Raw genomic sequence first — 18,829 nt, 5'->3', positions numbered from 1 at the left:
TAGTGGTCCCTTCCCCTGTAGCACTGTAGCCTAATACCTGGGACATGGTACTCTCCAAGGACCAGAGGAAGAGCTGGGTGTGTAGAGGAAAAGGCAGATATGGCTTCTGAGGCTTTCTCAAGAGTGGAGAAACTTCTCTGGCTTGGGAATGTATCTGTGGAAAGGTATTAGAAGCAGTTGGTGATTCAAAAAAACCCAACCAGCAGTAGGCGAGTCTAGATTTAAAACAATGCTGTGAAGGATGGTTTCTCAGCCTTCTTAGCCACTCTTTCTGAAGCTTAGGAAAAGCATCTTTCATTTTCAAAAGGCAGTCAATGGGAAAACAAGATTTGCTTGAAACCCAAATTTCCTTTAGAGCCAAGTTTACTGAAAAGTATCTATTTTACAAAGAGAAAAAAATACCTGCAAGCTAATTCCATATCATTATTCTTATTTGAGCTAATGATAATGGAGTGTAATTTCCATTACTGCTGACGTTAAGATTAGTTATGTTTCGGTACATACAGCGCGGCTTCTCCTTTGTGAGGAGCGTCGAAGCAGCTGCCGGGGAGGCTGAGAGCGACTCCGCCTCGGCAGCCCTGCACCCACGTACTGGGCCTGACTTCCCGGCTGGCCTCAGGGGTCCCTGCCGGGCGTCAGGAGAGGTCCTGAACATCTCCTCCAGGGAGCCGAGGCACCATCAGCTGTTAATTTGGCTCTTTATTTGTTTATTTTTTAATTAATTAATTTATTTATTTATTTTTGGCTGCGTTGGGTCTTCGTTTCTGTGCGAGGGCTTTCTCTAGTTGCGGCAAGTGGGGGCCACTCTTCATCGCTGTGCGCGGGCCTCTCACTATCACGGCCTCTCTTGTTGCGGAGCACAGGCTCCAGACGCGCAGGCTCAGTAGTTGTGGCGCACGGGCTTAGTTGCTCTGTGGCATGTGGGATCTTCCCAGACCAGGGCTTGAACCCGTGTCCCCTGCATTAGCAGGCAGATTCTCAACCACTGCACCACCAGGGAAGCCCTTGACTCTTTAAACCTTCTTGAGTTTCCTATTAAAAATCAACTTTCGCCACAATTTAGGGGCCTGGGAGGGAGCAGAGAAGACGGAGGAGGGCGACGGAGGGCGACTGGCCGGAGGGACGGTGCCAGGTTCCACTTGGCTGAAAGCCACGCCCCTCAAGCACCTCAGTTGTGCCACGGACTTCATCTCCTTCAGCCTTTCGGAAACCCTCCTCAAGAAGCTGGTTCTCCTGGTAACCGTTAAAGGTCTTTATCTGAATGCAAAACAGTGTAATCTGTACAAACCGGCACTGGGGATAATGATGTGGGATGTCAGCTTTGGAGGCAGATGGGGGATTCCATTTGAATTCTCCACGTGCCATTTATAAGCTCTCAGGACTTGAATAAATTATTTAACTTCTCTCAGCCTCTGTGTCTTCATTTGTAAGAGGAGGCAAATAATGCTTATCTTCAAGCATTTCCATGAGATAAATGAGATGATCATGTAAAATGATGAGCCCAATGCTGAGCACATAGGAAACATTCAGTAAATAAATACTCAGTAATTGTAACTGGTGTTACAGTGGCAAAACAGGCAGCTTATTGTTCATGTAATATGATTTAGAAGTCTTGGTAAAAGCCTGCTTTGTCCAGAAACATCTTCTAAATTGAATCCCTGAAAAGAGCACTGTTGCAGAGGCCAGTGGATTGTTTGCTGTAGTTTAGGTCACCATTATCTTGGGTTGTAGTAATGTCTCCAAAGGGAGATTTCTAGGGTGGGATATTATACAGTGCGAGTGCTGTGGCTCCAGGTGGGTATTTGCATGTGGAGTCCTGATGAAGATCAGGCAGTATTTGTGATATAATTGCTCAGTTGGGGGATCCAGTGAGGAGAGGGTTTGGAGGCAAGCCTTGGGGAGGGGTGTTTGATAAGCCCAGCTGAATGGTCTTCTCTTATGAGAAGGGGGCCACAGTCCTGAAAAAGGGCTAGCTGAATTGTCAGTAGTTCATATGAATGAATTTTCATGAAGTTCCTGAAACAGAAGGAAATAAATCTGTTTAATAAAACTATTTAATCTTCCTGGGCAAGAATTTCTTCAGATAGTAATGGCCCACTATGCTATGTGGCTGAAGATGATTTCTGTTCTTAAGAATGATGAGAGCCTCGAATCCTTGTATTTATTCTTACTTGTGTATGTGCTTATCAAAAGCAAGGGTGAGTTATTAAACACTTAACCATTATCAATCAAGAGGATCTTACAGCACTACCCAGTCTTCTAAAAAAGCTTTAGTGTAATGGGACCCAACTCGGGTAAAGTTGGTCAGAGAGGGGAACTAAACAGTTATACATTATGGACATCGTCTCTAAGGGCTCCTGGGATAACGTGGGGGAATGGTCCTGGTATATATGTTTGGGGTGTCTAAGGACAGATAGGCAGCTATGTAAGATGTGTGGGCATTTGGGGTGAGAAGTCGATTCCATTACATGGGGATTGAAGGACTGTGGTTATAAATTTTACTTATTTTGAAACTTTTCCTTGGGCTATTCTCACTAGTGAAGTGAATTTGAAGTTTGAATGTCATCCTTATGGGGAAGGGATTATCATTTATTGAGCACATACTTGATGCCAGCTGCTACACTATGCAATCATTCCTTATAATGGACTTGTAGGGTGATGCTTTAGTTATCTCTCTTTTATCTTGCTTTAATATTTGCAGATGATGGAAATGTAGTCCAGAATGGCTTAGTAACTTAAACAAGGTTACACAACTGATAAATGATAGAGCCAAAATGCAGATCAACAACTATGTGATCCTAGTGCTCCTATTCTTGTGTGAGGCTGTCCAAAGGAATCTGTTCATGTCCTGAGCATTTGGCAGTTTGTTGTCCAAAATTAACAGAGGGGGAGTTGGAATAGTAAATAGATGATGCTTATCATGTTGATGATGACAATTATAGGCAACAGGTATTGAGTGCTTATTATGTTCCAGGCATCGAGCTATCTACTTTATATATATTATCTCATTTAATTTTCTCAACAGTTCCACAAGGAAGAGACTGTTGTCAGTTTTGTTTGTTTGTTTGTTTGTTTTTTAGATAAAGACTTAGTGACAAGAGCTGTGAAGTAACATGCTTAAGGTCACACAGCTAGAAAGCAGTGGAGGTCACAGCCATGTGCAAGGACTCCAGAAAGAAAGCTGACAGCTGAAGGCTCTGCCCAGCAAGGCAGTGAAGGGTACACAAGGATAGTAAAGATGAGTTTGGAGGTCTGCACTAATTTGTATGTCTCATTCCTAGAGCTGTGGTTGTGAAAGCATCCAGCTCATTCCTCTGCTGCAGGTTCCCACTTTTCCTCCACTTTAAGCTATGTCTTTACTCTAAAAGGGGTGATGAAATTCTCAGATATGGGAAACAAAGAGCAGTCATGGAAATTTCCTCTGGTTTTGCCCAGTAAAAGTGGCAGAACGTTGGGTTGCTTGCAGGTATTATAATCTGGGTCACCAAGCACTTCTCCACCAACCTGTCATGGGGCTGGAAATTCCCCATGAGAAATCCAATCTTTGAGTCTTGAAGGTGTCTGGACTTTCCTGTTAAAAGACAAACATCTTTATAGAGATGATCATGCTGTCAAATACCTTCAGGGGCAAGGTAGGTAATTCACTTTCGAAAGGGATGGGGTAAGGTGAATTGGTTGCTATGGCAACCCGGGGACTTCTTGCCCTGCCCACAGGCATTTACAACATGGCATGGCCTATAGACTACGGACTTCCTGTCAAAGGGTAACCTGTCTTTTTTCTACTTGATTGTCAAAGTTCATTGCAGAGGATGAGGAGAATAAAAACTACAGAAAAGTCTAAGTCTAGTCTAAAAAAACCCAAAGCAAATAGAATCATCAATCTTTTCCTCCCTCATAAGTACTATTGATATCTTGGCATATTCCCTTCCTTTTTTAATTCTTTCTTCCTGAATGTAAAAATCTGCTGCATCAGTGGGGTCTGCACTAAAGAAAACATTCGAACCTCTGTGAAGAAATACGTGGGGTAAAAATAAGGAGAGTGCGAGGTCACATTTTAGACCGAGAATTAGCTACAAATAAGACTTCAGGAGGATAAAATCTGGAAAGGTAGGTAGAAAGAGTAGAACTTAAGAGGATAAATTGGAGGTGAGGACAAGGATGCAGATTTGCCACCGGAAAACTGGCCAGATAAGAACTTCAGCAGGAGGCTGCCAGGGAGGGGCTGATGGAGACAAGGGGGCATGGAGAGCGCCTTTGGGTGGGGAAGGGGGTGGAGGTGAGCTGTTAAATTAAAGGTCCTCAGAAGTCCTCTCTGTCCATTCCACCCCATCCTCCAACCAGTTTAACATAAACCAATCTGTTTCGGAAATTTTTAAAAAAATTAAGGAACAGGAACTCTTTTTCCAAGGAAATCTTAGGAAGAAGCCATTTACATAAACAGACTAAAGTACAGCTGGTCTGGGGATCTTCTCTGGCCTCCCAACCCTGAGCTCACCCAAAGGAATGTATGAAACCCCACATCTTCTCCTTCCTATTTGGCCTCCCTGGGAGAAGCACTGTCCTCCCCTCAAATCTTCTCAAACTTCTGCAAGTTGCAGATCCCAGTGACCCTCATTTCATTCTTCAGCTCCCCTCTACATTTGTTCAGCTTGATGGATCTCTTGTCGGGTTTCAGGTGCATATTGACTTTTGCAAAACTCCCAAGCCGTTCCGGAGAAAGATTGACTGATTTAGGGTAGGGGTTGGGGGAGGAGGTGTAGCTATTTTCTATGTTAGTAAACATGACAGGTTGTTGAAGATTAACAGGAAATCGTGAATAAAATCATTGGGATCTGATAAGGGATTTTTCTCTCATTCAATTAAAGACTTTTTTCTCGTTATCTCTCTCCCCCTCCCCCAGAAGTGGGAGATGAACGTCATGAGGATAACACAGTATTAGTCTCATACCCTTAACATAGATAAAAGACAAAAGTTCTTAACCTCCCACTGCCCACGCGGCCTCCATGCACTTTTTTTGCCATTCTGTCTTCTTTTCAGCAGGTGATAGTTTCCTTTAATACTTCCTACCTAATCCTCAATTTTCTTTTAAACATCAGATATTGGATAGGCTGGAACCTCATTTAGGCGGTAAAGAAGTCCAGTGCTTTGTGGCTGGGACCAGCCGAGGAGAGAAATATTTTTGATACAAAAGAATAATTCATTAAAGGAGGTAATGAAGGTGATTTAAACCTTCCACAAACACATCATGGAGTGAATAAAGCTCATGGCTCTCAATTTAGGGTCATGGCTGAATGAAATGTTGTAAAAAGTGAAAAAAAAAATAAAACCAACTGCACAAATGGGTCAGAAATCTCAGTGGGGCTCAGTCAAGCCTGACAATTTAGAATTTGACAAACAAGTAGAAGAAAAGGAGAATTCCATTAATATTATGAGAAAACCCTTCTGGAATAAAGCACTGAATTTTCATGTTATCGTTTCACTCATGTGCACTTATATGGTCTTAGGAAAAAATCTGACTTGGAGCTGAAATTTTGCTTATCCAGTTACAGTTCAGGGGATCTCTGTCTCACATGCTCAGCCAGAAACATAGATTGTCTCATAAACCAGCATGAACGGTATGGATAATGGAGAAATGCAGTCGTGAGAGGGCAGAGCTGCAAGATGTGGGCGTTTGTTCCTGAGAGTCAGCCCGTTAGAGTTCTTCGGGGTACCTAGTCCACAGGGGTAGAGAGGACCAGGATCCAGAGAGTATCTATCTCCCCATCTACTGGGTAGACCTGAACTGGTCTGTCCGCCAACCCTGTAGGTGGAGGATTTTAACATGAAAAGTGGTGTATGTGGACTGTTGAGAGAGGTATCTTGGACCATTCTTCCCCCTTTCTTTCTTCATAATGGAAAAAGGAAGAAATGATTCACCCATCAGAGGGGTCTCATGGGAGGTCTCACGCAGGGTCATTCAGCTAACCAAGGGTAGTCATGGTGTGAAAGAGGGGAAGAGAACTGTAAGAGCATGCTATTACAGCTCCCTGTCAGGTGTAAGGAAGCCCTGTCCTCACATCCCTGCTGGGTGGACTTCCAACCTCTTTCTGGATATTTTTGGTGCTACGTTGCTCATTACCACATAGAGACCAGCTCCCTGTTGGGTAGCCTTGAGCCTGAGGAGTTCCTTTCCTGGACGGAGCCAACCCCTTGCTGATCTGGCTTCTGTTCTCTTTACGGAAAACACCCAACGCATCTGTTACACATGGCAGCCTTCCTGACATTATGTCTGTCACTCAGGGTCCTCTCCTTTTCAACCTAAGCCTTATAGTTTGCTCAACCCAAATGACAATATCCCAAGTCTACTGAGGCTTAGGAAAGAGGAATGGAAATCCTGTGGATTCCCCCCACCTCCTTTCTTCTCTCTCCCCACACACTATTATCCTTTTTCTGAACTATTTGAGAATGTTATAGACATTCACAATGGTGATTTTCATAAAAACAAGAATATTCACTTATGTAAACATTTAATAGTTTATCAAAATCTGACAATAAACATTTATACAATACTATGGGTTAATCTAAACACTATTCATATTTTACCAATTGCGTCACTAATGCCTTATGTAGCAAAAGAAAAAAAATTGTTTTCTGGTCCAGGATCTAAATTATAATTATATACCATACTGACATGACATGTCTTTTTAGTCTCTGTTAGCTCAATTCCTGTTTTTTTTTTTTTTTTGCTTTTCATGACCTTGACATTTTTGAAAATTATAGATTGGATATTTTGCACATGTCCCTCATTTTGGGTTTGCTGATTTTCCTCGTAGTAACATTTAGGTTATGCATTTTGGGGCGGGAAAATCATAGAAGCGATGCTGAAAGGATGCTAAAGTGGTGCTTAAGTGATGCTAAAGTGATGGTGTGTCTTTCTCAGGGCATCTTATCTGCTGATGTTGACTTTGGTCACTTGATGAAGGTGATATCTGCCAGTTTTCTCCAATGGAAAGTTATTTTCATTCCCTTTATGATGAATTAGTATCTTGTGGGAGGTACACTGGGACATCCTCAGGCAGGTATGGCCAGCCTGTGATTGACATTGTCTTCTCCCATTGGTTTCAGAGTCTACAGCCGCAGGGCAGTGAACAGAGGCTATGTCACCATCTTGTTCAGGCTGCATCAGGACTGGCATAGCCATGACACGACCAATTCCTACGTGCTGATCCGCAGGGCGCTTCTGCTTTGCCTCAGGCATATTGCCAACCTCCGGTCTGGCAGGGAGGCCTTCCTGGCAGCTCAGGGCATGGAGATCCTTTTCAGCACCACACAGGTACTCAGCATGGGGATTATCTGCAGTTGGATGACATCTGGGTGATTCCTGAAGGCCGTCATTTAGGACTCACCTTCACTAAAGTTGGGAAACCTCAATACGTTTCTTGCTTCCTGCTCTGGGCAGATGTTTTGGACTCAAATCCTCATTCCTTCACTCACTCATGTACTGATTGACTCATTTATTCAATACGTATTAGTTGGGTACACACTGGGTAGTGCAGTGATTAAGAGTGTTGATTTTCAAGCTAGAGAACCTGGCTTCAGATCCCAGCCCTAGCACCTATAGCTGTGCAACTTTAGAGAAGTCACCCACCTTCTCTGGGACTCAAGTTTCTTCTTCTTAAAAAAAATAGAAATGATAAAATCTAGGTTTTTGCGTGGCCTGAATAAGTTAACATAGACATGTCTATGTTAGCAGGGTTCTTGCCATGACTTAACTGCTTTATGAGTGTGAATGGTTATTGGAATAATGATTAGTTTTGGGGACCTAGTGGTGAATATGATAGGCGAGACCCCTGATCTTTTGGGGCAAGCATTCCACCAGAGAGTTGGACACTAAGGAAGCAAAGAATTCAATCTGGAAGATAATTTCATATTGCTCTGTGAAATCAACAGAGGAAGGGCACAGGTCTACAGTGACTTTTACATATGCAGGGAGACTTGACCTCCTCTTAGAGAGGTCAAGTCTTCTCTGAGCAGGTGACACCTAAGCTGAGACCTGAATTATTGAAGGAGTCTGTCATGCCAACTCTAAGAGGAAGAGCATCCCAGGCACAAGGAGTAGCACCTATAAGGGCTGTCACTTACCTGCACCCCAGTGGAATAAGTGTCTAGGGTTTCCTGGATTTCAACCAAATAATAAATTCCTAAATTTCACTTGATTAGGGCTAATTTAAACACCATCATGCGAGGCTACCTATACGTTCTCCATGGATGATGTGAGTATCTCCCAAATACCCATCATCTGCTCACCAAACCTCTCCTGGGGCCGAGGCAGCCGTGTTTCACACACATCATGTTCCTTGCTGTCTTCGTATTAGTCAGTCTCTGCACTACTTTCATTGGTCTCGTTGCTTCTCTCTGGACACTCTCCAGTTTCTCTGTACCTGAGTACATCTGAGGTAATGAAGCGGTCAACGAGAGTGCCGTTTTCCAACCACGGCATCTGTAGACTAACCATTTTTTTTAAAAAGCTTTTTTCCCCTCCTCTAAACAATAACATAATACTGCACTGCAAACCAATATCTAATTTTCTGTCTGCTGTCGCCTCTGGGTTTCTCTCCATCATTACAGCTTTCAGAGCTTCTCGGTCATGAAATAGCTACATTTTCCATTCTATTCCTCTGGATGAGGAAGTGCTTTGAATGTTTCCAAGCTTCACCATCCTTTGTAAGCCTGTGTCCCCCAAATCTTGAATCTCTCCCAGCCTTGGTGAAACTCCCCCCGTATTGCTGATGCCTAGAATCCCCCAACTCTGGCTCGTGTGCTTTAGCCAGCTCCTCCGCCCCCTGCCCTCTGCATTATTGACTATTTTTCTGATCTGCATTAAAAAAAACAACAATTAAAAGAGTAATACAGGGAAAAGATGGTGATCCCAGAGGTACAGGTCTATGACAAGAAGAGAGTGGAGAAAATACCAAGTGAAGCACAGGCATGAAAGGGGCTGTGAGCCCAGAAGCAGACTTTTAGAAGCAGTTCCTCAGCAGGACAATAAAGACCTCAAGTGCTCAATTAAGCAAATTTACAATGAGCTCCCAGCCTCCAATTACTGTTGGGAATGGAAGCAGGATGTGAGCAGAGGCAGAATCTGCACTTGGTGGCCAGGTTTCTCCTGCCTGAAAAGCTTCCCAGCACCTGGGCTGAGTGCTCTGAGCACAGATGCCCTTGCAGCTGTGCTGGAGTTAGAGCTGCCCATCCATTCTCTCCCCTCTCCTGCCAGAGAAGATGCGTAAGTCACAGGATGGCCAAATGGGGAACCTTGGATCTAGTGATGTCATTTCAGTAGCTCCTGCAAATCATGCTGCTTCTACTGCTGCTGCTGCTGCTGCTGCTGCTGCAACTGATGGAGATGACAATGAAAATGAAGGAGAAGAGGAGGAAGAAAAAGAAAATAAAGGAGGAGGAGGAAGAGGACGAGGGAATGAGATTTGTCTTGAATGCTTACTATGGCTTAGGGCTGGCATAGCAGTTCATGCAGACTTTCTGATTTCAACATTTCAAAGGATTTGAAACTGATGGTCTTACTCAACAGTCCGTATTTCTGTCCACTGGACCAGAGGTTCTCTAAGTTAACTGTGATCAAAGCCACCTACATGGCTGCAAGGGCCCCATCCTCAGAGTTTCTGATTCAGTAGGTCTGGGATGACCCTGAGAAGTTGTGTTTCTAACAAATTCCTAAGTGATGTTGATACTGCTGGTCTGGGTCACACTTTGAAAACCACTGTCCTTTACTGTTTTTATCGGTGCTTGTGGTGTAATTGCAAGCCTACTGGGCATGAGAGTGACTGAGAAAGAACTGTTTTTGAGTCCTTCCCACAGACTTCGCCCATCATATTGTTCTTTGCCTTCCTGCTGAGGCCACTGCTTGCCATGATTCTCTCTCAGTAACCCCACCTCTTTGTTTCCTGGGTCCCACAGCCTTGCACAGATCCTCTGAGCATCCTTTAAACGTTCAGAGGATCAGATTGTCTATAATGCATCATAATCCCACACCAAGTAAAACATTACACTGTTACCATCATCAGCAATAGTAACAATGGCAATCATAGACCTGGCTTCCAAAATGCTGGCAGTTTTGACTGAGTTCCCTGGCTTGGACTTGGCTCACTACCTCCTAAGGTTGAAGCTTAGAGCATTATCTCTGATCAGTCATCTACCTTACCATTCTTCATCCTCCATGCTCAGTTCTCTCTTTTCCCAATACTCATACTTTTCAGTAAGCACTTAAAACTATTTGACCAGTCCCAGCGATAAAATAGTCTCAAGGAACTTATTTTCCTTGGAGAGTGTTTCCTGCTGTTGGTTCAGGATACCTGATTGGTATTATTTGAGTACATGGAAGGGGAAATAACATTCTTTTTTTGGGGCCAGTCCCAGCGATAAAATAGCCTCAACGAATTTATTTTCCTTGGAGAGTGTTTCCTGCTGTTGGTTCAGGATACCTGATTGGTATTATTTGAGTACATGGAAGGGGAAATAACATTCTTTTTTGGGGGAGGAGGGGGCTAAGTAACATATTTATTTTCCTCTTTTAATAATAACATTTATTTATTTATTTTTAACATCTTTATTGGAGTATAATTGCTTTACGATGGTGTTAGTTTCTGCTTTATAACAAAGTGAATACATATACATCTATGCCCATATCTCTTCCCTCTTGCGTCTCCTTCCCTATCCCACCCCTCTAGGTGGTCACAAAACACCGAGCTGATCTCCCTGTGCTATTTGGTTTCTTCCCACTAGCTATCGGTTTTACATTTGGTAGTGTATGTATGTACATGACACTCTCTTACTTTGTCCCAGCTTACCCTTCCCCCTCCCCATATCCTCAAGTCCATTCTCTAGTAGGTCTGCGTCTTTATTCCCGTACTGCCCCTAGGTTCTTCGTGACTGCTTTTTTTTTTTTTTAGATTCCATATATATGTGTTAGCATACGGTATTTGTTTTTCTCTTTCTCACTTACTTCACTCTGTATGACAGATTCTAGATGCATCCACCTCACTACAAATAACTCAATTTCATTTCTTTTTATGGCTGATTAATATTCCATTGTATATATGAGCCACATCTTCTTTAGCCATTCATTGGTCGGTGGACACTTAGGTTGCTTCCATGTCCTGGCTATTGTAAATAAAGCTGCAGTGAACATTGTGATACATGACTCTCTTTGAATTACGGTTTTATCAGGGTATATGCCCAGGAGTGGGATTGCTGGGTCGTATGGTAGTTCTATTTTTAGTTTTTTGTGGGTTTTTTTTTTTTTTTTTTTTTTTGCGGTACGCAGACCTGTCACCACTGCGGCCTCTCCCGCCGCGGAGCACAGGCTCCAGACACGCAGGCTCAGCGGCCATGGCCCACGGGCCCAGCCGCTCCACGGCATGCGGAATCCTCCCGGACCGGGGCACAAACCCGTGTCCCCTGCATTGGCAGGTGGACTCTCAACCACTGCGCCACCAGGGAAGCCCTGTTTGTAGATTTTTTGATGATGGCCGTTCTGACAGGAGTGAGGTGATATCTCATTGTAGTTTTGATTTGCATTTCTCTAATGATTAATGATGTTGAGCATTCTTTCATGTGTTTGTTGGCAATCTGTATATCTTCTTTGGAGAAACGTCTACTTAGGTCTCCTGCCCATTTTTGGATGGGTTGTTTGTTTTTTTGATATTGAGCTTCATGAGCTGCTTGTCAATTTTGGAGATTGATCATTTGTCAGTTGCTTCATTTGCAAATATTTTCTCCCATTCTGAGAGCTGTCTTTTCATCTTGCTTATGGTTTCCTTTGGTGTGCAAAAGCTTTTAAGTTTCATTAGGTCCCATTTGTTTATTTTTGCTTTTATTTCCATTTCTCTAGGAGCTGGGTCAAAAAGGATCTTGCTGTGATTTATGTCATAGAGTGTTCTGCCTATGTTTTCCTCTAAGAGTTTTACAGTGTCTGGCCTTACATTGAGGTCTTTAATCCATTTTGAGTTTTTTTTTTTTGTATGGTGTTAGGGGGTGTTCTAATTTCATTCTTTCACACATAGATGTCCTGTTTTCCTAGCATTACTTACTGGAGAGGCTGTGTTTTCTCCATTGTATATTCTGGCCTCCTTTATGAAAAATAAGGTGACCGTATGTGCATGGGTTTATCTCTGAGCTTTCATCCTGTTCCATTGATTTATATTTCTGTTTTTCTGCCAGTACCATACTATCCTGATACCTGTAACTTTGTAGTATAGTGTGAAGTCACGGAGCCAGGTTCTTCCAGATCCGTTTTTCTTTCCCAAGATTACTTTGGCTATTTGGGGCTTTTTGTGTTTCCATACAAATTGTGAAATTTTTTGTTCTAGTTCTGTGAAAACTGCCAGTGGTAGTTTGATAGGGATTGCACTGAATCTGTAGATTGCTTTGGATAGTATAGTCATTTTCACAATGTTGATTCTTCCAGTCCAAGAATATGGTATATCTCTCCATCTGTTTGTATCATCTTTAATTTCTTTCATCAGTGTCTTATAGCTTTCTGCATACAGGTCTTTTGTCTCCTTAGGTAGGTTTATTCCTAGGTGTCTTATTCTTTTTGTTGCAATGGTAAATGGGAGTGTTGTCTTAATTTCTCTTTCAGATTTTTCATCATTAGTGTATAGGAATGCAAGAGATTTCTGTGTATTAATTTTGTATCCTGCTACTTTACCACATTCATTGATTAGCTCTAGTAGTTTTCTGGTAGCATCTTTAGGACTCTATGTAGAGCATCATGTCATCTGCAAACAGTGACAGCTTTACTTCTTCGTTTCCGATTTAGATTCCTTTTCTTTGCTTTTCTTCTCTGATTGCTGTGGCTAACACTGCCAAAACTATGCTGAGTAAGAGTGGTGAGAGTGGGCAACCTTGTCTTCTTTCTGATCTTAGAGGAAATGGTTTCAGTTTTTCACCATTGAGGACGATGTTGGCTGTGGGTTTGTCATATATGGCCTTTATTATGTTGAGGTAAGTTTCCTCTCTGCCTACTTTCTGGAGGGTTTTTATCATAAATGGATGTTGAATTTTGTCAAAAGCTTTTTCTGCATGTATAGAGATGATCATGTGGTTTTTATTCTTCAATTTATTAATATGGTGTATCACATTGATTTATTTGTGTATATTGAAGAATCCTTGCATTAGTGGGATAAACCCCACTTGATAATGGTGTATGATCCTTTTAATGTGCTGTTTGGTTGTTTGCTAGTATTTTGTTAAGGATTTTTGCATCTGTGTTCATCAGTGATATTGGCCTGTAGTTTTATTTCTTTGTGACATCTTTGTCTGGTTTTGGTATCAGGGTGATGGTAACCTCGTAGAATGAGTTTGGGAGTGTTCCTCCCTCTGCTATATTTTGGAAGAGCTTGAGAAGCATAGGTGTTAACTCTTCTCTAAATGTTGGATAGAATTTGCCTGTGAAGCCATCTGGTCCTGGGCTTTTGTTTGTGGAAGATTTTTAATCTGCTTGTCATTGGTCTCTTTATATTTTCTATTTCTTCCTGGTTCAGTCTTGGAAGGTTGTGCATTTCTAAGAATTTGTCCATTTCTTCCAGGTTGTCCATTTTATCGGCATATAGTTGCTTATAGTAATCTCTCATGATCGTTTGTATTTCTGCAGTGTCAGTTGTTACTTCTCCGTTTTCATTTCTAATTTTATTGATTTGAGTCTTCTACCTTTTTTTCTTGATGAGTCTGGCTAATGGTTTATCAATTTTGTTTATCTTCTCAAAGAACCAGCTTTTAGTTTTATTGACCTTTGCTATTGTTTCCTTCATTTCTTTTTCTGATCTGATCTTTTTGATTTCTTTCCTTCTGCTAACTCTGGGGTTTTTTTGTTCTTCTTTCTCTAATTGCTTTAGGTGTTAGGGTAGGTGGTTTATTTGAGATGTTTCTTGTTTCTTAAGGTAGGATTGTATTGCTCTAAACTTCCCTCTTAGAACTGCTTTTGCTTCATCCCATAGGTTTTGGGTTGTTGTGTTTTCATTGTCCTTTGTTTCTAGGTTTTTTTTTTATTTCCTCTTTGATTGTTTCAGTGATCTCTTGGTTATTAAGTAGTGTATTGTTTAGCCTCCATGTGTTTGTACTTTGTACAGATTTTTTCCTGTAATTGATATCTACTCTCATACTATTGTGGTCAGAAAAGGTACTTGATATGATTTTAATTTTCTTAAATTTACCAAGGCTTGATTTGTGACCCAAGATATGATTTATCCTGGAGAACGTTCCATGAGCACTTGAGAAGAAAGTGTATTCTGTTGTTTTTGGATGGAATGTCCTATAAATATCAATTAAGTCCGTCTTGTTTTATGTTTCATTTAAAGCCTGTGTTTCCTTATTTATTTTCATTTTGGATGATCTGTCCATTGGTGATAGTGGGTTGCTAAAGTCCCCTAATGTGATTGTGTTACTGTCCATTTCCCCTTTTATGGCTGTTAGTATTTGCCTTATGTATTGAGGTGCTCCTATGTTGGGTGCAGAAATAATTACAATTTTTATGTCTTCTTTTTGGATTGATCCCTTGATCATTATGTAGTGTCCTTCTTTGTCTCTTGTAATAGTCTTTGTTTTAAAGTCTATTTAGTCTTACATGAGAATTGCTACTCCAGCTTTCTTTTGATTTTCTTTTACATGGAATATCTTTTTCCATCCCCTCACTTTCCGTCTGTATGTGACCCTAGGTCTGAAGTGGGTCTCTTGTAGACAGCATATATATGGGTCTTGTTTTTGTATCCATTCAGCCATTCTATGTCTTTTGGTTGAGCATTTAATCCGTTTACATTTTAGGTTGTTACCTATATGTATGTTCCTATTACCATTTTCTTGGGGTTGTTTTTGTAGGTCTTTTCCTTTTGTGTTCTTGCCTCGAGAAGTTCCTTTAGCATTTGCTGTAATGCTGGTTTTGTGCTGCTGAATTCTCTTAGCTTTTGCTTGTCTGTAAAGGTTTTAATTTCTCCTTTGAATCTGAATGACATCCTTGCCAGGTAGTGTAATCATGGTTGTAGGTTTTTCCCTTTCATCGCTTTAATTATGTTGTGCCACTCCCTTCTGGCTTGCAGAGTTTCTGATGAAAGATCAGCTGTTAACCTTATGAGGATTCCCTTGTATGTTATTTGTTGTTTTTCCCTTGCTTCTTTTAATATTTTTTCCTTGTATTTAATTTTTGAAGATTTGATTAATATGTGTCTTGGCATGTTTCTCCTTGGATTTATCCTGTATGGGACTCTCTGTGCTTCCTGGACTTGATTAATTATTTCCTTTCCCATATTAGGGAAGTTTTCAACTATAATCTGTTCAAATATTTTCTCAGTCTAGTCCCTTTATTTTCTCTTCTTCTTCTGGGACCCGTATAATTGGAATGTTGGTGCCTTTAATGTTGTCCCAGAGGTCTCTGAGACTGTCGTCAATTCTTTTCATTCTTTTTTCTTTATTCTGCTCTGCAGTAGTTATTTCCACTATTTTATTTTCCAGGTCACTTATCCATTCTTCTGCCTCAGTTATTCTGCTGTTGATCCCTTCTAGAGAATTTTTAGTTTCATTTATTGTGTTGTTCATGATTGTTTGTTTGCTCTTTAGTTCTTCTAGGTCCTTGTTAAACTTTTCTTGTATTTTCTGCATTCTGTTTCCAAGATTTGGGATCATCTTTACTATCATTATTTTGAATTCTTTTTCAGGTAGACTGCCTATTTCCTCTTCATTTGTTTCGTCTGGTGGGTTTTTGCCTTGTTCCTTCATCTGCTGTGTGTTTCTCTGTCTTCTCATTTTGCTTAACTTACTGTGTTTGGGGTCTCCTTTTTGCAGGCTGCAGGTTCGTAGTTTCTGTTGTTTTTGGTGTCTGTCCCCAGTGTCTAACGTTGGTTCAGTGGGTTGTGTAGGCTTCCTGGTGGAGGGGACTAGTGCCTGTGTTCTGGTGGATGAGGCTATATCTTGCTTTTCTGGTGGGCAGGTCTGCGTCCGGTGGTGTGTTTTGATATGTCTGTGACCTTATTATGATTTTAGGCCATCTCTCTGCTAATGTGTGGGGTTGTGGTCCTGTCTTGCTTGTTGTTTGGCATAGGGTGTACAGCACTGTTGCTTGCTGGTCATTGAGTGGAGCTGGGTCTTGGTGTTGAGATGGAGATCTCTTGGAGATCTTCGCCATTTGATATTACGTGGAGCTGGGAGGTCTTTGCTGGACCAATGTCCTGAACTCGGCTCTCCCACCTCTGAGGCACAGGCCTGATGCCCGGCCGGAACACCAAGACCCTGTCATCCACACGGCTCAGAATAAAAGGGAGAAAAAGAGAAAGAAAGAAAGAAAAAAATAAAAGAAATTAAAAGAAAGTTATTAAAATAAAAAATAAGAAATATTAAAACAAAGAAAAAAAAACTTATATAAAAAAGAAAGAAGAGAGCAACCAAACCAAAAAACAAATCCACCAATGATAACAAGCACTAAAAAGTATACCAAAGCACACACACACACACACATACACACACACACACACACACACACACACACACACCAAAAAATGGACAGACAGAACCCTAGGACAAATGGTAAAAGCAAAGCTATACTGACAAATTCACACACAGAAGCATACACATACACACTGAGAAAAATAGAAAAAGTAAAAAAAAAAAAAAAAAATATATATATATATATATATATATATATATATATCATTGCTCCCAAAGGCCACTGCCTCAATTTGGGATGATTTGTTGTCTATTCAGGTATTCCAGAGATGCAGGGTACATCAAGTTGATTGTGGATATTTAATCTGCTGAGGCTGAGGCTGCTGGAAGAGATTTCCCTTTCTCTTCTTTGTTCGCATGGCTCCCAGGCTTCAGCTTTGGATTTGTCCCCATCTCTGTGTGTAGGTCGCCTGAGGGCGTCTTTTCTTCGCTCGGACAGGTCAGGGTTAAAGGAACAGCTGATTCGGGGGCTCTGGCTCACTCCTGCCGTGGGGGGAGGGAAGGGTACGGAGTGTGGGGCGAGCCTGCGGCGGCAGAGGCTGGCATGACGTTGCACCAGCCTGAGGCGCGCCGTGCGTTCTCCCAGGGAAGTTGTTCCTGGATCACGGGACCCTGGCAGTGGCGGGCTGCACAGGCTCCCCGGAGGGGAGGTGTGGAGAGTGACCTGTGTTCGCACACAGGCTTCTTGGTGGCGGCAACAGCAGCCTTAGCATCTCAAGTCCGTCTCTGGTGTCTGAGCTGTTAGCCGTGGCTTGCACCCATCTGTGGAGCTCCTTTAAGCAGCGCTCTTAATCCCCTCTCCTCGTGCACCAGGAAACAGAGGCAAGAAAAAGTCTCTTGCGTCTTTGGCAGCTCCAGACCTTTTCCCGGATTCCCTCCCGGCTAGCTGTGGCACACTAGCCCCCTTCAGGCTGTTCATGCAGCGAACCCCAGTCCTCTCCCTGGGATCTGACCTCCGAAGCCGGAGCTTCAGCTCCCAGCCCCCGCCCACCCCAGCAGAGGAGCAGACAAGCCTCTCAGGCTGGTGAGTGCTGGTCGGCACTGATCCTCTGTGCGGGAATCTCTCCGCTTTGCCCTCCGCACCCCTATTGCTGCGCTCTCCTCCGCAGCTCCGAAGCTTCCCCCCTCCGCCACCTGCAGTCTCCGCCCGCGAAGGGGCTTCCTAGTGTGTGGAAACCTTTCCTCCTTCACAGCTCCCTCCCACTGGTGCAGGTCCCATCCCTATTCTTCTGTTTTCTTTATTCTTTTGCCCTACCCAGGTATGTGGGGAGTTTCTTGCCTTTTGGGAGGTCTGAGTTCTTCTGCCAGCATTCAGTAGGTGTTCTGTATGAGCTGTTCCACGTGTAGATGTATTTTTGATGTATTTGTGGGGAGGAAGGTGATCTCCGCGTCTTACTCTTCCACCATCTTGAAGCTCCTCCTTGGAAATAGCATTGTTGATTTTATTAAGAAATTTCTGTTTTGAAAGTTGGCTTACATTTTTTTTACTTTGGAGTTATTTGGGTAGCGTGAATCCATGGCTTAAATTTTATGAAATGTTTTTCCTCCATGTTCTTTCCTGTGGAGCAGCCCATGTGGGCCTGGAGGTACCACGCATGGCATAATTGTAGACAGTCACTGCTCTGTGGCATGTTCTAAGCATCCTCCATATCTCCTACTATGACTTATTGGCCTTAGAGCTTAATGGAAACCCCTTAGGAATACCAAACTGGAGGCTTACATTAGTTAACTTTCTGTATCAAGTCAGTAGACAAAACATTTACTAAGGGACTGCAGAAAATGGCCATATTTTTGCCAAAGACATACTGACTACTCCCAACTCTCTGTCTCTCAATTTAGTAAACTTGTTCTTACATTTTTCACAGTGTCTGAAAAGAAGGGTCTTGTCATGTTCCATCAGTATCAAAATGTTACATCTGCAAACCCAATTTTTCTTTGCTTTGTGTAGATACCAAGAGAGATCACCACTGTGGGCTTTGAGAAGAAGCATGTTATTTGATTTAGGTACTTGGGATTCTCTTAGTCTTTCTTCTGATTTCATATTTTATCTTTTTCCTTGATATTTTTCTCTTCAGATCATAGCTAAAAGAGAAAAGTAAGACTTCTATCAATTTAGCTACTCATTCTCTAATTTAGGCAATAATTCACAACACATGGATGGTTGAAGGAAGATGCCATTACCTCCTCTTCCCTCAGCTATTCTGGACAATGTTTTACCTTAGGTGCAGCATCCCTTGAAAGTCTCTGAAGTCTATTTTCAGACTAAATTCATTCCAGTAATATATTAGCTGTAAAAGAGAAATAAAAGTGCAGATTACACACTGGACCAAAGCAGATCCTGTGT

At 42.2% G+C, this 18,829-nt stretch overlaps 1 protein-coding gene across 1 annotated transcript in view; it reads left to right on the top strand.

The window, feature by feature from the left end:
* The window catches only part of LOC132488182 (cytosolic carboxypeptidase 4-like), a gene marked incomplete at its 5' end in the record, with an annotated part of 68,954 nt that overhangs the window by 14,018 nt on the left and 36,107 nt on the right, over nucleotides 1–18,829 (top strand). Inside the window, 1 exon segment of the mRNA XM_060096121.1 lies at nucleotides 7,105–7,312. Within this exon segment, the coding sequence (XP_059952104.1) occupies nucleotides 7,105–7,312 (208 nt within the window).

The sequence above is a fragment of the Mesoplodon densirostris genome, chromosome 4 (assembly GCF_025265405.1).
Source record: "Mesoplodon densirostris isolate mMesDen1 chromosome 4, mMesDen1 primary haplotype, whole genome shotgun sequence".
NCBI classification, from domain to species: domain Eukaryota; kingdom Metazoa; phylum Chordata; class Mammalia; order Artiodactyla; family Ziphiidae; genus Mesoplodon; species Mesoplodon densirostris.
Note: the sequence above shows the minus strand (reverse complement) of the source record. Positions and strands in the feature narration are given on the sequence as shown.